This window comes from Cherax quadricarinatus, chromosome 62 (assembly GCF_038502225.1).
Source record: "Cherax quadricarinatus isolate ZL_2023a chromosome 62, ASM3850222v1, whole genome shotgun sequence".
In the NCBI taxonomy this organism is placed as follows: domain Eukaryota; kingdom Metazoa; phylum Arthropoda; class Malacostraca; order Decapoda; family Parastacidae; genus Cherax; species Cherax quadricarinatus.
This window is the reverse complement of record NC_091353.1, coordinates 23694928-23711742: the sequence shown is the minus strand read 5'-3', so window position 1 is coordinate 23711742 and position 16815 is coordinate 23694928. Positions and strand designations below refer to the sequence as shown.

Sequence of the window (16815 nt, the reverse complement as noted above, 5' to 3'; positions counted from 1 at the left end):
ATATTTTAATTACTATATCATGTACCTGCCAAGCAATCATGACACCCAGTAGCCATACTAGTGTTGCTGAAAAGTGGCATGAAGAGGTATAAGCACTTAAGTCTTAGAATTAACCCTTTCAGGGTCCGTCCCGTAGATCTACGGCTTTTCGGTGAGTGTCCAAACCATAGATCTATGCAAAAATTCTAGCGCCGTCAAATTTAGTGCAAAAGCGCTCATAGGCCTACATGTGAGAGAATGGGTCTGCGCCGTGGGTGTGCACCGTAAACAAAAAATCTAGGTGCCTGCATAGCATTGTGGGAACGCCGGCTCAGTCACCCTTGTTCACCATGCCTCATCGCAAGTCAGCTCTCACTCCCCGGAAAATTGGGACTCTCCTCTTCCTGTCTGATAGTTCTGACACTGATGGAAGTGCAAATGAAGACGAATTCTACGGCTTTGATAAGTTAGTGACCGAAAATAATGACCAGGATATCGATAATAGTGCAGAAAACCCCGACGATCCTCGACCTTCTACCTCTGGTGTGGGCACTCGTGACTCACGGTCGGGTGTTCCTAAACGTAAGAGAAAACTAATATTTTCGCGTGGCCAGGCCTCTGACTTCAGTAATGACGATGATTCTGACGTGGATTGTGATTTTATTGCGCTCGACGATCATTCGAGTAGTGATAGTGAGGAATCATATTAACCAGTGAAGCGTCGGTATGTTCGCCGCCGCATGCGCTCGGGTAGTGTACCCTATGCTGTGCCCAGGGGATGGAGTACATCCCAGAGTACATCCCGGAGTACATCCCAGAGTACATCCCGTGGCCCTACACCCGTTTTAGGTAGTGATAGTGAGGATGATGTGGCTACACTTGGCATGGATGGGCCACAGGCATCAGTGGATGGTGTTAGTGGTGCTGGTGGTGGTAGTGGCACCGCCATGCGTGACTCACCGTGCCACGCGGGGACCCACGCTGCTGACTCGTCAGTTCAAGGACAAAGCGGAGCGTCAGCCACCAGCCCACCACAACCACCCGTACAACCAGCCTATGATGTCCAGTATCCACCACAAAACCATATGTGGGATTGGCAGCAAAATCCCAATTTTGTTCCCAAGCCTCACCACTTTGATGACTCTCAAAGTGGAATTCTACCTACCTGTCCCCTTGGAACCACGGCCAATGAACTGGAATTCTTTGAATTATTCTTTGACCAGCCACTGATGGAAATTATTGCCAGGGAAAGTAATAAGTATTTTCAGTACACCATGGCAAATACGATCTTATCACCACAGTCAAGACTACACAGGTGGAAAGAGACGACTGTTGCAGAAATGTATTTGCTTTTTGCAACAATAATGCTTATGCCTCACGTCTATAAGCATAATATAAAAGCATACTGGTCCACAGATCGGCTAATTTCTACCCCATCCTTCAGTGAAATAATACCAGTGAACAGGTTTATCTTACTGTTACGTATGTTGCACTTCTCTGACAAAACCAGGCCTGACAGAAGTGACAGGTTATACAAGATAAGAAATGTTTTCATGTATCTCAAACAAAAGTTCAGGATATACTTTTATCCATTCAAGAATCTTGTAATTGATGAGTCTTTGATTTTGTTCAAAGGTAGACTGTCATTCAAGCAGTATATACCGAGCAAGAGGAACCGCTTTGGTATAAAATTGTTTGTACTCTCTGATTGTGACAGTGGCCTGGTGTTGGATATTGTTGTATACGTGGGTAGTAAAACATTGAAAGATACCAAGATGTTATTGGGTATCTCAGGTGACGTAGTGAGAAACATGATGGCACCTTATCTTGGTAAGGGCCATATATTATATACCGATAACTGGTACACAAGCCCATTACTCAGTGATTTCATGCGAGTGAACAAGACAGATGTGTGTGGCACAGTGCGTTCTAATCGTAAACATATGCCCAGGTTCAACGCAGGTGTTCGTGGTGATGACGTGCAGGTGTTTACTGCCAATGACATCATGGCATTATGGTGGCATGACAAACGAGATGTCACATTGTTGACAACCATTCACCGTAATGAAATGCAAGACAGTGGCAAAGTTGATTGAGTGACTAATGAACGTATTCGAAAACCAGTGTCAGTGATTGATTATACACAAAACATGCGCTTGGTTGACAAGTGTGACATGCAGATTGGTTTTGTTGACTGTGTTCGTAAGAGTTACAAGTGGTACATGAAACTTTTCTTCCATCTCATGGACATTTCAATGCTGAATGCATATAATATGTACCAAATAAAGACTGGTAACAGACCACCGTATGGTGAATTTTGTTTGTCTGTTGTCAGACAACTCATAATGAAGTACCAGGTAACAACACCTGCAATACAACATGGTCCTCGAATTCCTCAGGATATACCCAAGCGTTTGAGGAGAGAAGGTGATCATTTCATAATACAGCTTCCTTCAACTCAAAAGAAATTTGCTCAGAAGAGATGCATTGTCTGTGCACAAACAAAACGACGGCAACAAAGACGCAAAGACACTCGGTTTATGTGTGAGGAATGTAAGGTGCCTCTGTGCATGGTGCCTTGTTTCAAGGAGTTCCACAAGCTCCAGCAGTTCTAAAACCATGTCCAGTGATTGTAAATATGTAAATATATGATAGAACATTAGTATTATACAATATTTGTGCATGTTTATTGTAATAAACAACAGTGGTAAACAATAATATGATAATAACTTTAGTGCGGTTATTGTGTTCAATACAGTGAGTTTATATATATCAATTATATACAGTATTGGTCTCTCAGGCCCCAAATGTTAGTAGGAATAGAAAAAAATTGGAAAAGAAAAGAAAAAACAACTAAAACAACAAAATAATATAATACGCGTATGTGGAATTCGTCGATGTTGCCACCACCACATCATTTTCTATAAACTTCTTGGCACTGTATCTTGGTAAGTACTGATCAGATTCTAATTTTTTTTGTTTTATTACCTTCACAAAAATATGCTCTTTAATTCTGTAAGAAATTTTTTTTTTTTTTTTTTTTCAAAATTTCTTGGACACTGGTGCATGACTTCAGATTTTGGCCTTGGACCCTGAAAGGGTTAACAAAGATATTAGACAAGAGATAACCTGTAGCCGTAACTGAAGTGTTACTTTGTACACAGAAAAAGAGGTTAACATGAGTTTGTGTGACTAACTTACTGAGTGACTTGAGTGAATGACTTACTGAGTGACTTGACTTACTGAGTGACTTGACTGACTTACTGAGTGACTTGACTGACTTACTGAGTGACTTGACTGACTTACTAAATGACTTGACTGACTTAATGACTTGACTGACTTACTGAGTGACATGACTGACTTAATGAATGACTTGACTGACTTAATGACTTGACTGACTTACTGAGTGACATGACTGACTTACTGAATGACTTGAGTGACTTAATAAGTGACATGACTGAATTATTGAATGACTTGACTGACTTACTAAGTGACATGACTGACTTACTGAGTGATATGACTGACTTACTGAGTGACATGACTGACTTACTGAGTGACTTGACTTACTGAATGACTTGACTGACTTACTGAGTGACTTGACTGACTTACTGAATGACTTGACTGACTTACTGAATGACTTGACTGACTTACTGAATGACTTGACTGACTTAATGACTTGACTGACTTACTGAATGACTTGACTGACTGAATGACTTGACTGACTGAAAGACTTTACTGACTGATTGACTTGACTGACTGACTGACTTGACTGATTGAATGACTGAATGACTTGACTGACTTAATGACTTGACTGACTTACTGAATGACTTGACTGATTGAATGACTTGACTGACTGAATGACTTGACTGACTGACTGACTTGACTGACTGACATACTGAATGACTTGACTGACTTACTGAGTGACTTGACTAATAACATTATATTATTATTATTGCTGAGAAGAAAAAGACAATGATTTATATGGAATTAAAGCATAAAATCACAGATAAACAAGCAAGGTGTCCAGGTTTTGGGTTGAAGGGTGAGGGGGGGGGAGCTGGCTCCTAACTCAAATGTTGGCCTGTAACTTAGAGCAAAAAATAGACCCAAGGATGGCTCGTATCTCAAAAAACTCGTAAGTTGGGAGACTCGTAAGTCAAGGTTCCACTGTATATCACACCTAAATAAATTCACAAAAAGTTTCCACAAAGCTAGAGAGACTGGAACAGTTTTTGTGTGTACAAGTTAACTTTATACAATTCATGGATGACAAGTATCTTCACCAGGTGCCAGATCAATCAGACTGTGATGGATATGTGGGGCAGTGGGCCTCCAGCAGCAACAGCCTGGTTGACCAAGCAAGCACCAGATGAACCTGGCCCATGGCCGGGCTCAGAGAGTAGATAAACTCTCGGAACTCTTCAAAGGTATATCAGAGGTATACCACAAAAATGTACAAACCGCAAATGTATGCCATAGTTGAAAATACTTTATAGAATGCTTATACAACATGCAATAAGAGGGACTACAACTTGAGCCACATTACTCACCTCCATCAGCTGCAACGCCTCTGCCCGAGCCTCCTCAGTCTGTGGTAAATGTAGGTTCATTTCATCTCCATCAAAATCAGCATTGTATGGGGTGCACACGCACTCATTAAACCTGAATGTTTTCCCTGGTAACACGTGCACCCTATGTGACATGATGCTCATCTTGTGTAAGGACGGCTGACGGTTGAGCAACACAATGTCTCCATCCATTAAATGTCTGGGAAAGAGTGGCCATTCAAATTATTTCTGTCAATGAACAGCACATTGTAATTTTAGTTTTCATCTGTGCTAAGCAATAGAGTTGTTAATGAGCAGCTCTTAAAAATATTAACCCGTTAACTGTCCAAACGTAGATCTATGTTCTTTCACCCAGCACTCCAAGTATTTTGAAAAAAATACAGTGGACTCTCGACCAATGATGACATCGTATAATGTTAAATCCAACTAGCGATACATTTTAATGCAAAAATTTTGCCTCGACGAGCGCTAAAACACTCGACCAATGTGATTCGTTGTATTCGAGACGCGTCCACATGTGGCCTGAGCACGCCTCACTTGTCGCGTGGGTGCCAGTGTTTACAAGCCAGCCAATCACTGCGATCGCATCCAAACATACAATTGGAACATCTCATATTATCACAGCGTTTTTAGTGATTGCACCTGCAAAATAAGTCACCATGGGCCCCACGAAAGCTTCTAGTGCCAACCCTATAGTGAAAAGGGTGAGAATTACTATGGATATGAAGAAAGAGATCATTGCTAAATATGAAAGTGGAGTTAGTGTCTCCGAGCTGGACAGGTTGTACACAAAACCCCAATCAACCATCGCTACTATTGTGGCAAAGAAAACGGCAATCAAGGAAGCTGTTCTTGCCAAAGGTGAAACTATGTTTTCGAAACTGAGATCGCAAGTGATAGAAGATGTTGAGAGACTGTTATTGGTGTGGATAAACGAAAAACAGATAGCAGAAGATAGCATCTCTCAAGCGATCATTAGTGAAAAGGCTAGGAAGTTGCATGACGATTTAATTAGAAAAATGCCTGCAACTACTGGTGATGTGAGTGAATTTAAGGCCAGCAAAGGTTGGTTTGAGAGATTTAAGAATCGTAGTGGCATACATAGTGTTAGTGTGATAAGGCATGGTGAGGCTGCCAGTTTGGACCAAAAAGCAGCTGAAAAACATGTGCAGGAATTCAAGGAGTACATAGACAGTGAAGAATTGAAACCTGATCAAGTGTTTAATTGTGACAAAACAGGCCTGTTTTGGAAGAAAATGCCAAGCAGGACCTACATTACTCAGGAGGAAAAGGCACTCCCAGGACATAAGCCTATGAAAGACAGGCTTACCCTGTTGATGTGTGTTAATGCTAGTGGTGATTGCAAAGTGAAGCCTTTATTGGTGTATCACTCTGAAACTCCCAGAGTGTTCAGGAAAAACAATGTCCTCAAGGCTAATTTGTGTGTGCTGTGGAGGGCAAACAGTAAGGCATGGGTCACTAGGGACGTTTTCTATGACTGGTTACACCATGCATTTGCCCCCACTGTGAAAAATTACCTCCTGGAAAATAAATTGGACCTTAAGTGCCTCCTGGTATTAGACAATGCCCCTGGTCATCCTTCAGACTTGGCAGAGTGACTTTCTGGGGACATGAGCTTCAACAAGGTCAAGTTTTTGCCTCCTAATACCACTCCTCTCCTGCAGCCCATGGACCAGCAGGTCATTGCAAACTTCAAAAAACTCTACACAAAAACTATGTTTGAATAGTGCTTTGTAGTGACCTCAGAAACTCAATTGACTCTAAGAGAGTTTTGCAGAGATCACTTTAGCATCCTCAATTGTGTAAACATTATAGGTAAGGCTTGGGAGGAAGTGACTAAGAGGACCTTGAACTCTGCTTGGAAGAAACTGTGGCCAGAATGTGTAGACAAAAGGGATTTTGAAGGATTTGAGAAGCCTATGCCAGTTGTGGAATCAATTGTGGCATTGGGGAAGTCCTTGGGGTTGGAGGTTAGTGGGGAGGATGTGGAAGAGTTGGTGGAGGAGGACAATGACGGACTAACCACTGATGAGCTTCTGGATCATCTTCAACAGCAAGAGGCCAGACCTGAGGAAACTGCTCCAGAGGAGGGGATAGAGAAACTGAAGAAGTTGTCTACTTCAAAGATTAAGGAAATGTGTGCAATGCGGCTTAAAGTGCAAACCTTTTTTGATGAAAATCACCCTCACACAGCTATTGCAAGCAGTGCTGTTGACTATTACACCGACAATGTTGTGAAACACTTTAGGAATGTCATAAAGGAACGAGTGGTACAGGCCTCTGTGGACAGATATGTTGTGCGACAGAGGTCCAGTGACTCTCAAGCTGGTCCTAGTGGCATTAAACGAAGAAGGGAAGTAACCCTGGAAAAGGACTTGACACCTCAAGTCCTAATGGAAGGGGATTCCCCATCTAAACACTAACACCATCCACACACTCCCTTCCTCCCATCCCATCAATCATCACCAGCTCTTCAATAAAGGTAGGTGTCATGTAATTATACATGCCTTCTTCAGTTTGTGTGTTTTAAAATTAATATTTCATGTGGTAAATTTTTTTTTTCAATACTTCGGGGTGACAGGAACGGATTAATTTGATTTCCATTATTTCTTATGGGGAAAATTAACTCGACTAACGATAATTTCGACTAACGATGAGCTCTCAGGAACAGATTAATATCGTTGGTCGAGGGTCCACTGTGTGTGTGTATATATATATATATAAATATACAGTGGGCCCTCGAATTTAGTAGTGCCATTTCTGTATGCAAAGCTATTTTTATTATCTATAAAATGTATTACTTGTTAATAAATAAATAAATAAATAAATAAATAAATAAATAAATAAATAAATATATATATATATATATATATATATATATATATATATATATATATATATATATATATATATATATACACAGTAAGGCCCCACTTTATGGCGTTTTGCCTTACGGCGTTCCACTAATATGGCAATGTCAAATTATGACCAAAATTTGCTATACAGCAAACGGTCCTTTAAATACGGCGCCCCCACCCGGTTTGTTTACATTTTCCGTGACCACATCTATTATGTCAGGAAACTTTCCAAAATTTCAAGTGTTTTAAAGTTACTGCATATTTTATATGTACTCTGATAATTATACTTATGTGTACCTGTACTTAAATATACTTACACACTGTGCTGGTGTGCAGGTACACATTAAAATTGCTAAGTGTGTCTCTACTCATGACGCCAATACTACGTAATAATAATCACTCTTGGGCACACTAAATGTCTTATTTTACATCAATATAGGTATTTTCATTAATCCATCTATGATATTTTCTTCAAAATTATATATGAAACCCATTACATAGCATATAAACATGATACATACACTCAGAATAAAAATTGATGTAAATATGAGATTTGTTTACAAAGCAGCTGTGTAGTTAGTTTCGGAAGAATTACGTTTTCTCTAGTCAAACACTGGGGGGTAACTGTAGAAAAATATTCTTTTCGTATGCCTTTACTCTATGTACAGCAATTCATGACCCTTGTGGGTTTAGTGCTTTTTATAATTAATAATAATAATAATAATAATTATTATTATTATTATTATTATTATTTTTATTATTAATAATATTAATAATAATAATAATAATAATAATATTATTATTATTATTAATATTATTATCTTCATTCACTCTAAAAATGGTGTGTTGCTGTCTGTTTATTCTGAACTAACTTGTACAACTTGTACATAATGTAAGAGTATTTGTATTGTGAGGTAAGTATTATTAAAATAAAAAAATATTGAGGTAAATGTTTTACGAACTCTTACAAATGGACGTGAATGAACTAAAAGTAGACACATACAGTGGACCCCCGGTTAACGATATTTTTTCACTCCAGAAGTATGTTCAGGTGCCAGTACTGACTGAATTTGTTCCCATAAGAAATATTGTGAAGTAGATTAGTCCATTTCAGACCCCCAAACATACACGTACAAACGCACTTACATAAATACACTTACATAATTGGTCGCATTCAGAGGTAATCGTTATGTGGGGGTCCACTGTATTAATACGCATTTCGCCTGACCAAGTGATCGTCCACTACCTGTTCAGTTTGTGTTCTTACACTGTCTCAACTGTGTATCTCCTTCTCTCTCTCGTTTACTCTTTCGTTAACTAGTTGGCTCTCATTGACAATGGTGTCTAAGGTTAGCTGTAATAAGAAGTCATAAGCCTCTTGCTTTAAGTGCCAAGTTAGAGGATGATGGTGTGCCATTCTGATTTTATTCAATAAACACCTTGCCACTCACCTCTCACACATTAATATTAATATTTTAAGGTAAGTAATAAGTGTACTCTGTGTGTATCTTACCTTTTATTGTGTTCTTAATGCCTATTTCTATTGCTAACTTAATATAAGTTAGTGTAAACTTGTTTGGCATTTATTGCATATTTTATATGCTCTGATAATAATACTTGTGGAGCCGGGTGGAGGAACATTACGTTTTCTCTGCTCAGCCATCAGAGAAAACGTGTATGAATCTGCGTTTGGCCCAGCCACTCCCCCACTCCGCTTTTGTTTACAATTTTCGGCATGAATTATTCATTGCTTCTACCTTTGTTTATGATGGCATCTAAAGGTAGTTGTTAGAAATGATTAAATTCAGTGAACAAGGCATGTCGATGTTAATAATATGGCTCTGGGCCACAGTGTAGGTAGCCGGTAGGTGTAGCCCAGGCTACACCTACACTGGCTTTATACAAATAAATACTACTCACCTCTCTTCCTATATTAACCCTTTGACTGTTTCCGACGTATAAATACGTCTTACGAGCCAATGTTTCTGACGTATTTATACGCATAAATTCTAGCAGCTTCAAATCAAGCAGGAGAAAGCTGGTAGGCCCTCATGTGAGAGAATGGGTCTCCATGGTCAGTGTGCACCATATAAAAAAAATCGGGGAGCCAGTGGTGCATTGTGGGAATGCCATTTCAGTTGTCCTTTTTCAGCATGTCTAGCGGTAAGAAATATGTGATTCCCCAGCAAATCTGGGACTCTTCTCTTCCCAAGTGATGCTCTAACACAGATGGAAGTGTCAGTGAAGATCAATTTCATGATTTGGAGGAGTTTGAGACCAAAAGCAATGGAGGAGGAGGAGGGGGAGGAGGGGAGGAAGAGGAGGAGGAGGAGGAGGAGGGAAGGAAGAGGAGGAGGAGGAGGAGGGAAGGAAGAGGAGGAGGAGGAGGAGGAGGAGGAGGAGAAGAAGAGGAGGAGGAGGAGGAGGAGGAGGAAGAAGATGATGTAATAATATTGTTCCCTTGAAGCAAGAAAAAAAAAAGTCCACCCCATGACAGTGACAAGATAAGGGGAGATAACATCTGATAAGAGCTGACTTTGATGAGAGTAAAGGAGGGTAATATTACATGACCATCGCCCTCCCTTTGTTTTTGCTGGTACACAAACATTTCTGTCTGTCTATTTGTCTGTCTGTCAAGCTCCCTGTCTGTCCATCTAGCTCTCTGTCTCAGAGAGAGCCACAAGACTGTGTCATCACGTTTACTCACATCTTCAAGCAGAGTATAGCACTTTGTCTGGATTTCTTGGGTTATCCTAGGTAATTTACACTATGTATACGTGTATTTATGTGTACCTGTGAGACAGAAATAGGCAGACAGATAGAAAGAGAGACAGATTGAAAGATATAGAATGAGAAAGATAATTAGATAGAATGGAGGAGGGGAAGCAGCATCCAACCCCATTGTTTTGACAGGCGGTAGGGGGAGTGACTAATGAGACAATATGTCACTTTGACAGCTGCCGACTTCTGACTCAAAACAATTATAAGCCACACACTCGCACACAAGACAAGGAGGAGGAGAAGGAGGAGGAGAAGGAGGAGAAGGAGGAGGAGGAGGAGGAGGAGGAGGAGGAGGAGAAGGAGGAGGAGAAGGAGGAGGAGAAGGAGGAGGAGAAGGAGGAGGAGGAGGAGGAGGAGGAGGAGGAGGAGGAGGAGGAGGAGGAGGAGCAGAAGGAGAAGGAGGAGGAGAAGAAGGAGGAGGAGAAGGAGGAGGAGGAGAAGGAGGAGGAGGAGAAGGAGGAGGAGGAGAAGGAGGAGGAGGAGAAGGAGGAGGAGGAGGAGAAGGAGGAGGAGAAGGAGAAGGAGGAGGAGGAGAAGGAGGAGGAGGAGGAGGAGGAGGAGGAGGAGGAGAAGGAGGAGAAGAGGAGGAGGAGGAGGAGGAGAAGGAGAAGGAGAAGAGAAGAGGAGGAGGAGGAGGAGAAGGAGGAGGAGGAGAAGGAGAAGGAGAAGGAGGAGGAGGAGAAGGAGGAGGAGGATGATGATTGTTTGTTTGTTTTTGTAAACAAGTTTTGTAAACAATATATTGATAATTATGTTTGTGTGCTTATTGTGTTGTATACAACGAGTGTATATATATACATTGCACCTTACTTTGGTCTCATAGGCCACATAAGTTATGTGAAAAAATAAAATAGTGAAAAAAACAAAAAACCTTCAATTACAAGTAAACTAAAGTTTACCGGGTGAGCGGCAGTCGCCGCTGTTGCCATACGCGGCTCATTTTCTGCAAACTTCACGGCTCTATATCTCGGTAAGTACCGATGGCAAAATTTTTTTTTTTGGACTAAAACACTCAGAAAAATAATCTTAACATTTTCATAAGAAAAAATAATTGTTTTTTTTTTTTGAATATTTGGCGACATAGAATGACAGTTTCAGAGAGGGGCCTGAAACAGTCAAAGGGTTAAGACTACACATATTTTAAGGTAAATAATGAGTGTACTGTATGTGCATTTTACCTCTCTGGGATGTTTTAAATATCATATATTAAGTATGAGACGGGGAGCCAGGGCTACCTACACCTGGGCTACCTGCACCTGACTTCCTACAAATAAGTACTACTCACCTCTCTCCCTATATTAAGATTACAAATACTTTAAGAAAAGTAATGAATTTACTGTGACTGTATTTTACTTTGTGTGTTTTTAATGCCTAGTTCTATTACTAACTTAATATAATTTAGTGTAAACTTGTTGTCTGGCATTTATATGCATTTATAAATGGAAAAAAATGGAGTTCTGCCTTCCGGCGACAGCCTGGAACCTAACCCACCGTATAAGTGGGGCCCTACTGTGCGGGATTACCAAAACTGTTGTCCAAAAGGCTGAGGAAGGGTTGTTGAGGTGGTTCGGACATGTAGAGAGAATGGAGCGAAACAGAATGACTTCAAGAGTGTATCAGTCTGTAGTGGAAGGAAGGCGGGGTAGGGGTCGGCCTAGGAAAGGTTGGAGGGAGGGGGTAAAGGAGGTTTTGTGTGCGAGGGGCTTGGACTTCCAGCAGGCGTGCGTGAGCGTGTTTGATAGGAGTGAATGGAGACGAATGGTTTTTAATACTTGACGTGCTGTTGGAGTGTGAGCAAAGTAACATTTATGAAGGGGTTCAGGGAAACCGGCAGGCCGGACTTGAGTCCTGGAGATGGGAAGTACAGTGCCTGCACTCTGAAGGAGGGGTGTTAATGTTGCAGTTTAAAAACTGTAGTGTAAAGCACCCTTCTGGCAAGACAGTGATGGAGCGAATGATGGTGAAAGTTTTTCTTTTTCGGGCCACCCTGGCTTGGTGGGAATCGGCCAGTGTGATAATAAATAATAAAAATATTTATATTTATTTTATTTATTATCACACTGGCCGATTCCCACCAGGGCTATGTGTCACACAATAAAACCAAAATTTTAGGGCCAGTACTTACCAAGATATGAGCCCGTGAAGTTAGCACTTGACAATCACCTGACAGCAATATGGAGCACTGCCGCTTGTAGAAATTCTACATATGGTATTTATCTTTTTTAACAATTTGTTTTTTTATTTTCTTAGTTTTTATGGTATGATAACTATGTTTTATAGTAAATCATTTGATTTCATGTCCAATTATTGTTTATACATAAATATTATATACGAAATTCTTATCATACTGTCACAAACACACGTGTAGGTGATTCTGCGCACCTGGCTGAATCACATTCTATTATCTACAACTATATACAAGTTTTTACATGTTCCACTTATGTTTCTAGAACTCCACAATTGTACGATACTCCATTAACAGACAGACTGACAGACAGACATACAGAGACATGTTTGTGTTTAAGAGTAAAAACACAAAAAGGCAAAGTTGCCCCCTCCAGCAGCGCATATTCATCAAATGTCACTTGCTATCTGATGCCTGTCATAACACCATTATTCAAAGAGAACATATTATACTCCAGGCACACACAGAAGACAGAAAGACAGATAAGCTGAACTGGACAGACAGATAAGCAGAGGTAGGCAGACAGACAGATAGATGTACAGACAGATAGATGTACAGATAGACAGATAGACTGACAGACAAACATGCAGACACATGTTTGTGTGCACGAATAAAAACATATAAAGGCAAGGGTCCCCCTTCCTGCAGCACACATTCATCAAATGTCACCTGTTAAAAAAAAAGAAAAAAAAAAATATATACAGCGTGTCAGCGTGCCTCGTTGTGCTCCGGGTTTTCTCGTGTTTTCACGGTCGCTCGTATGTGCTAGAACTTTAATTTGTGCCATCAATCCTACACGATACATCCCTCTAGCGCCTGGAACCAATCTTGGGCGGAAAACATTATATACTGAGTCAAAAAAGGAGAATTAGTGTGCACTACCTAGCAGAGTTTACTGCCAGAGGGGAACATAGGCCTAGTGTGCCTTGTGCAAAATAATAATAAAACTTTTCTTTGTCAGAGGAAAGAAAGTCTCCCTGATAACATTGTGTATACATAGTGTATAGTGTATACTACAGTGGCTCCCTAGTATATAGATGATAAAGGCTAAAGTGTCATTTGAAAACAGGTGAATTTGCAAATGAAGTGATAAGCCTATAGAGGCAGGTGCCAGAAGTCGCCAGAAACTTACCACAGAGGTCAGCTGTTTTAATAATCTTCCTGGCCTGCTAGTGTACTCGCATATAATCTAGTGATACCAGTGAATAGCAGAATACAGTGTTGTAGTAGCAACTAACCAGTATTATAATGGTACTTAGTGGAGTGGAGTGACTTTCATTAGTTTCTTTTTTCTTGAAATACCAGACGTACACTGTGAATTTCATATAACCTGTAGTTACCAGCGGTCGCAATATACACAACGAGAAGCAATTATTACTACAGAAAAAGCGTCCTTCCTCCAAAATTTCCACCAGTCAACTATAGTGATAATATAGCATTTATTGTGGTGGAGACGAAAAAAAACCTAGAAAAGCTAGATACAGCGATTGATAAACAAGGGTTGAGGCTCAACCGTTTGTCATTGTAGGAGCTGCCAGAAATCACCGGTTCTTCAACACGCATATTATACTTTTGTATCAATCAAATCACATATTACTCGGGAAGATAATTTCCAGCAGAGCCTTCATGTGTTAGCCCAAATCACCGACCAGTATGTTTTAAATAAGTGACCCACTGATCAGATCAGACTGGTTCCGAACCCTCGACTGGTCCGAACCCTCGACTGGTCCGAACCCTCGACTGGTCCGAACCCTTGACTGGTCCGAACCCTTGACTGGTTTCAAACGGATTCGTTGGACAATAAAGCAGACTGTAAACGGATGGGGTTGTAGGCGCCCTTATCAAACACAAACAATAAATATAAATCAGGAACGTACACCGGTAAGCTGTCCAATATACAAGTACAGTTAGAAATAGAAATACAAATAGCTAAAGCTTCTTTTAAGGAGGTTATTAATAGAGTATTCAAGAGGTTGCTAGTAGAATTACAGTAAATCAACCATTCAAATCATTATGAAGCTCTGTGTAGTCTGCAGTCAATCAAATAAATGGGCTTCCACATGGATAAATTGTCATTTTTGTGGAAATTGGTGTCATGCCCCTTGTGCAGATATCCAAGAACTAGCTACAAGCAGTATTAAAACAGGGAAGTGTTTTTGGGTATGCCCAAATGAGATAAATCTGTGGACTAAAATCACAAAGGTATTAAAAGAGGATAACATCAAAGCTGCTTTCATAGACAACCTGGAAGCTTTCTACAACAGATGGGAACATAAAAAGTCTGGGCTGAATGGTACTGCCCTTGATACTGGCCACGTAGTCAGAAACTGTAAGGCTGGAGGTGATGCCCTCGTAGTCAGTAAATGTGGGGCTGATAGTGCTGTCCTGGGAGACAGTAATGGTGAAGCTGGAGGTGCTGTCCTGGGAGACAGTAATGGTGAAGCTGGAGGTGCTGTCATGGGAGACAGTAATGGTGAAGCTGGAGGTGCTGTCCTGGGAGACAGTAATGGCGAAGCTGGAGGTGCTGTACTGGGAGACAGTAATGGTGAAGCTGGAGATTTTGTCCAGGTAGTCGGGAACTATACGCAGGAAGGAATACATATAAATGACCTCATAGGGGACAGGAGCCGTAGTGGGGAAACAAGTGTAGTCAAAGATAAGATAAAACCAATATTGCAAACTAGAAATACCACAGGAAATAGCAAACAAGAGGACTCCACTATCAATAGTGAGGATATATTACCAAAAACAACTGGTGGGAGCTCCATTGTTGGTGCTAGGGAGGATAGGAATAAGACAGGTAAACATGCACCAACAGGGAATACAGTCACAGAAATCCAAGGCAAACGGAAACCAAGCCTGTGCACATACTATGCACTTGGTATCTGCAGACATGGGAAATCTGGAAAAACAGGCGGGACGTGCAACTATGACCACCCTAGAAAATGCCGTGCCCATATGACAACAGGAAAATGCAAACTCCCTTCCTGTAAGCTTTTTCACCCTGAAATGTGTACCTCTTCAGTACTGGAAAGACTGTGCTATAACTTAAATTGCCAGGCACACCATCTAAAGGGGACAAAAAGATACAAAACATCCAGACGATGGGAAAACCTGGGAAGCCACAGCCACTCAAGAGGGAGGGGTTTTTTAGTGCCAGGAAGGAAAAAAAACTGGCAGAAAATGGCCTACTAGACTGGAGAATACACTAGACCTCATCTTCACTAACAATGATGATCTGATAAGAAATGTCACCATATCAAAAACAATATACTCAGATCACAACATTATTGAGATTCAGACATGTATGCGTGGAGCCCCAGACCGACATATAAGATTAGTCACGAGGGAGCATTCACCAAATTCAACTTCAATAACAAAAACATAAAGTGGGACCAAGTAAACCAAGTCCTAACCGATATAAGCTGGGAAGATATACTAAGCAACACAGACCCCAACTTATGCCTAGAACAGATTAACTTGGTGGCACTCGATGTATGCACAAGGCTTATTCCTCTAAGAAAAAGAAGGAGTAGATGTAAAATAGAAAGAGACAGGCGCTCCCTTTACAGGCAATGGAAAAGAATAACAGAGCTGCTAAAAGAGGTCAATATATCTGAAATGCATAGGGAGACACTGGTCAGAGAAATAGCAAGCATCAAACATAAGCTAAAGGAATCTTATAGGAGTCAGGAATCGCGGGAAGAACTAAAAGCCATAAATGAAATCGAAAGAAACGCAGAGTATTTCTTCTCCTATGCCAAATCAAAGTCGAGAACAACGTCCAGTATTGGGCCCCTACTTAAACAAGATGGGTCCTACACAGATGACAGCAAGGAAATGAGTGAGCTACTCAAGTCCCAATACGACTCAGTTTTTAGCAAGCCGCTAACCAGACTGAGAGTCGAAGATCAAAATTAATTTTTTATGAGAAAGCCACAGAATTTGGTTAACACAAGCCTATCCGATGTTATCCTGACGCCAAATGACTTCGAACAGGTGATAAATGACATGCCCATGCACTCTGCCCCAGGGCCAGACTCATGGAACTCAGTGTTCATCAAGAACTGCAAGAAGCCCCTATCACGAGCCTTTACCATCCTATAGAGAGGGAGCATGGACACGGGGGTCGTCCCACAGTTACTAAAAACAACAGACATAGCCCCACTCCACAAAGTGGGCAGTAAAGCAACAGCAAAGAACTACAGACCGATAGCACTAACATCCCATATCATAAAAATCTTTGAAAGGGTCCTAAGAAGCAAGATCACCACCCATCTAGAAACCCATCAGTTACACAACCCAGGGCAACATGGGTTTAGAACAGGTCGCTCCTGTCTGTCTCAACTATTGGATCACTACGACAAGGTCCTAGATGCACTAGAAGACAAAAAGAATGCAGAAGTAATATATACAGTCTTTG

General features: G+C 40.9%; 1 protein-coding gene across 1 annotated transcript in view; it reads right to left on the bottom strand.

Moving 5' to 3' along the window:
* Polr3A (RNA polymerase III subunit A) overlaps window positions 1-16815 on the bottom strand; it is a 194849-nt gene that overhangs the window by 90877 nt on the left and 87157 nt on the right. The window contains exon 4 of the mRNA XM_070098524.1: window positions 4530-4746. Coding sequence (XP_069954625.1) covers window positions 4530-4746 — 217 coding nt within the window. The remainder of the gene's footprint in view (window positions 1-4529; window positions 4747-16815) is intronic.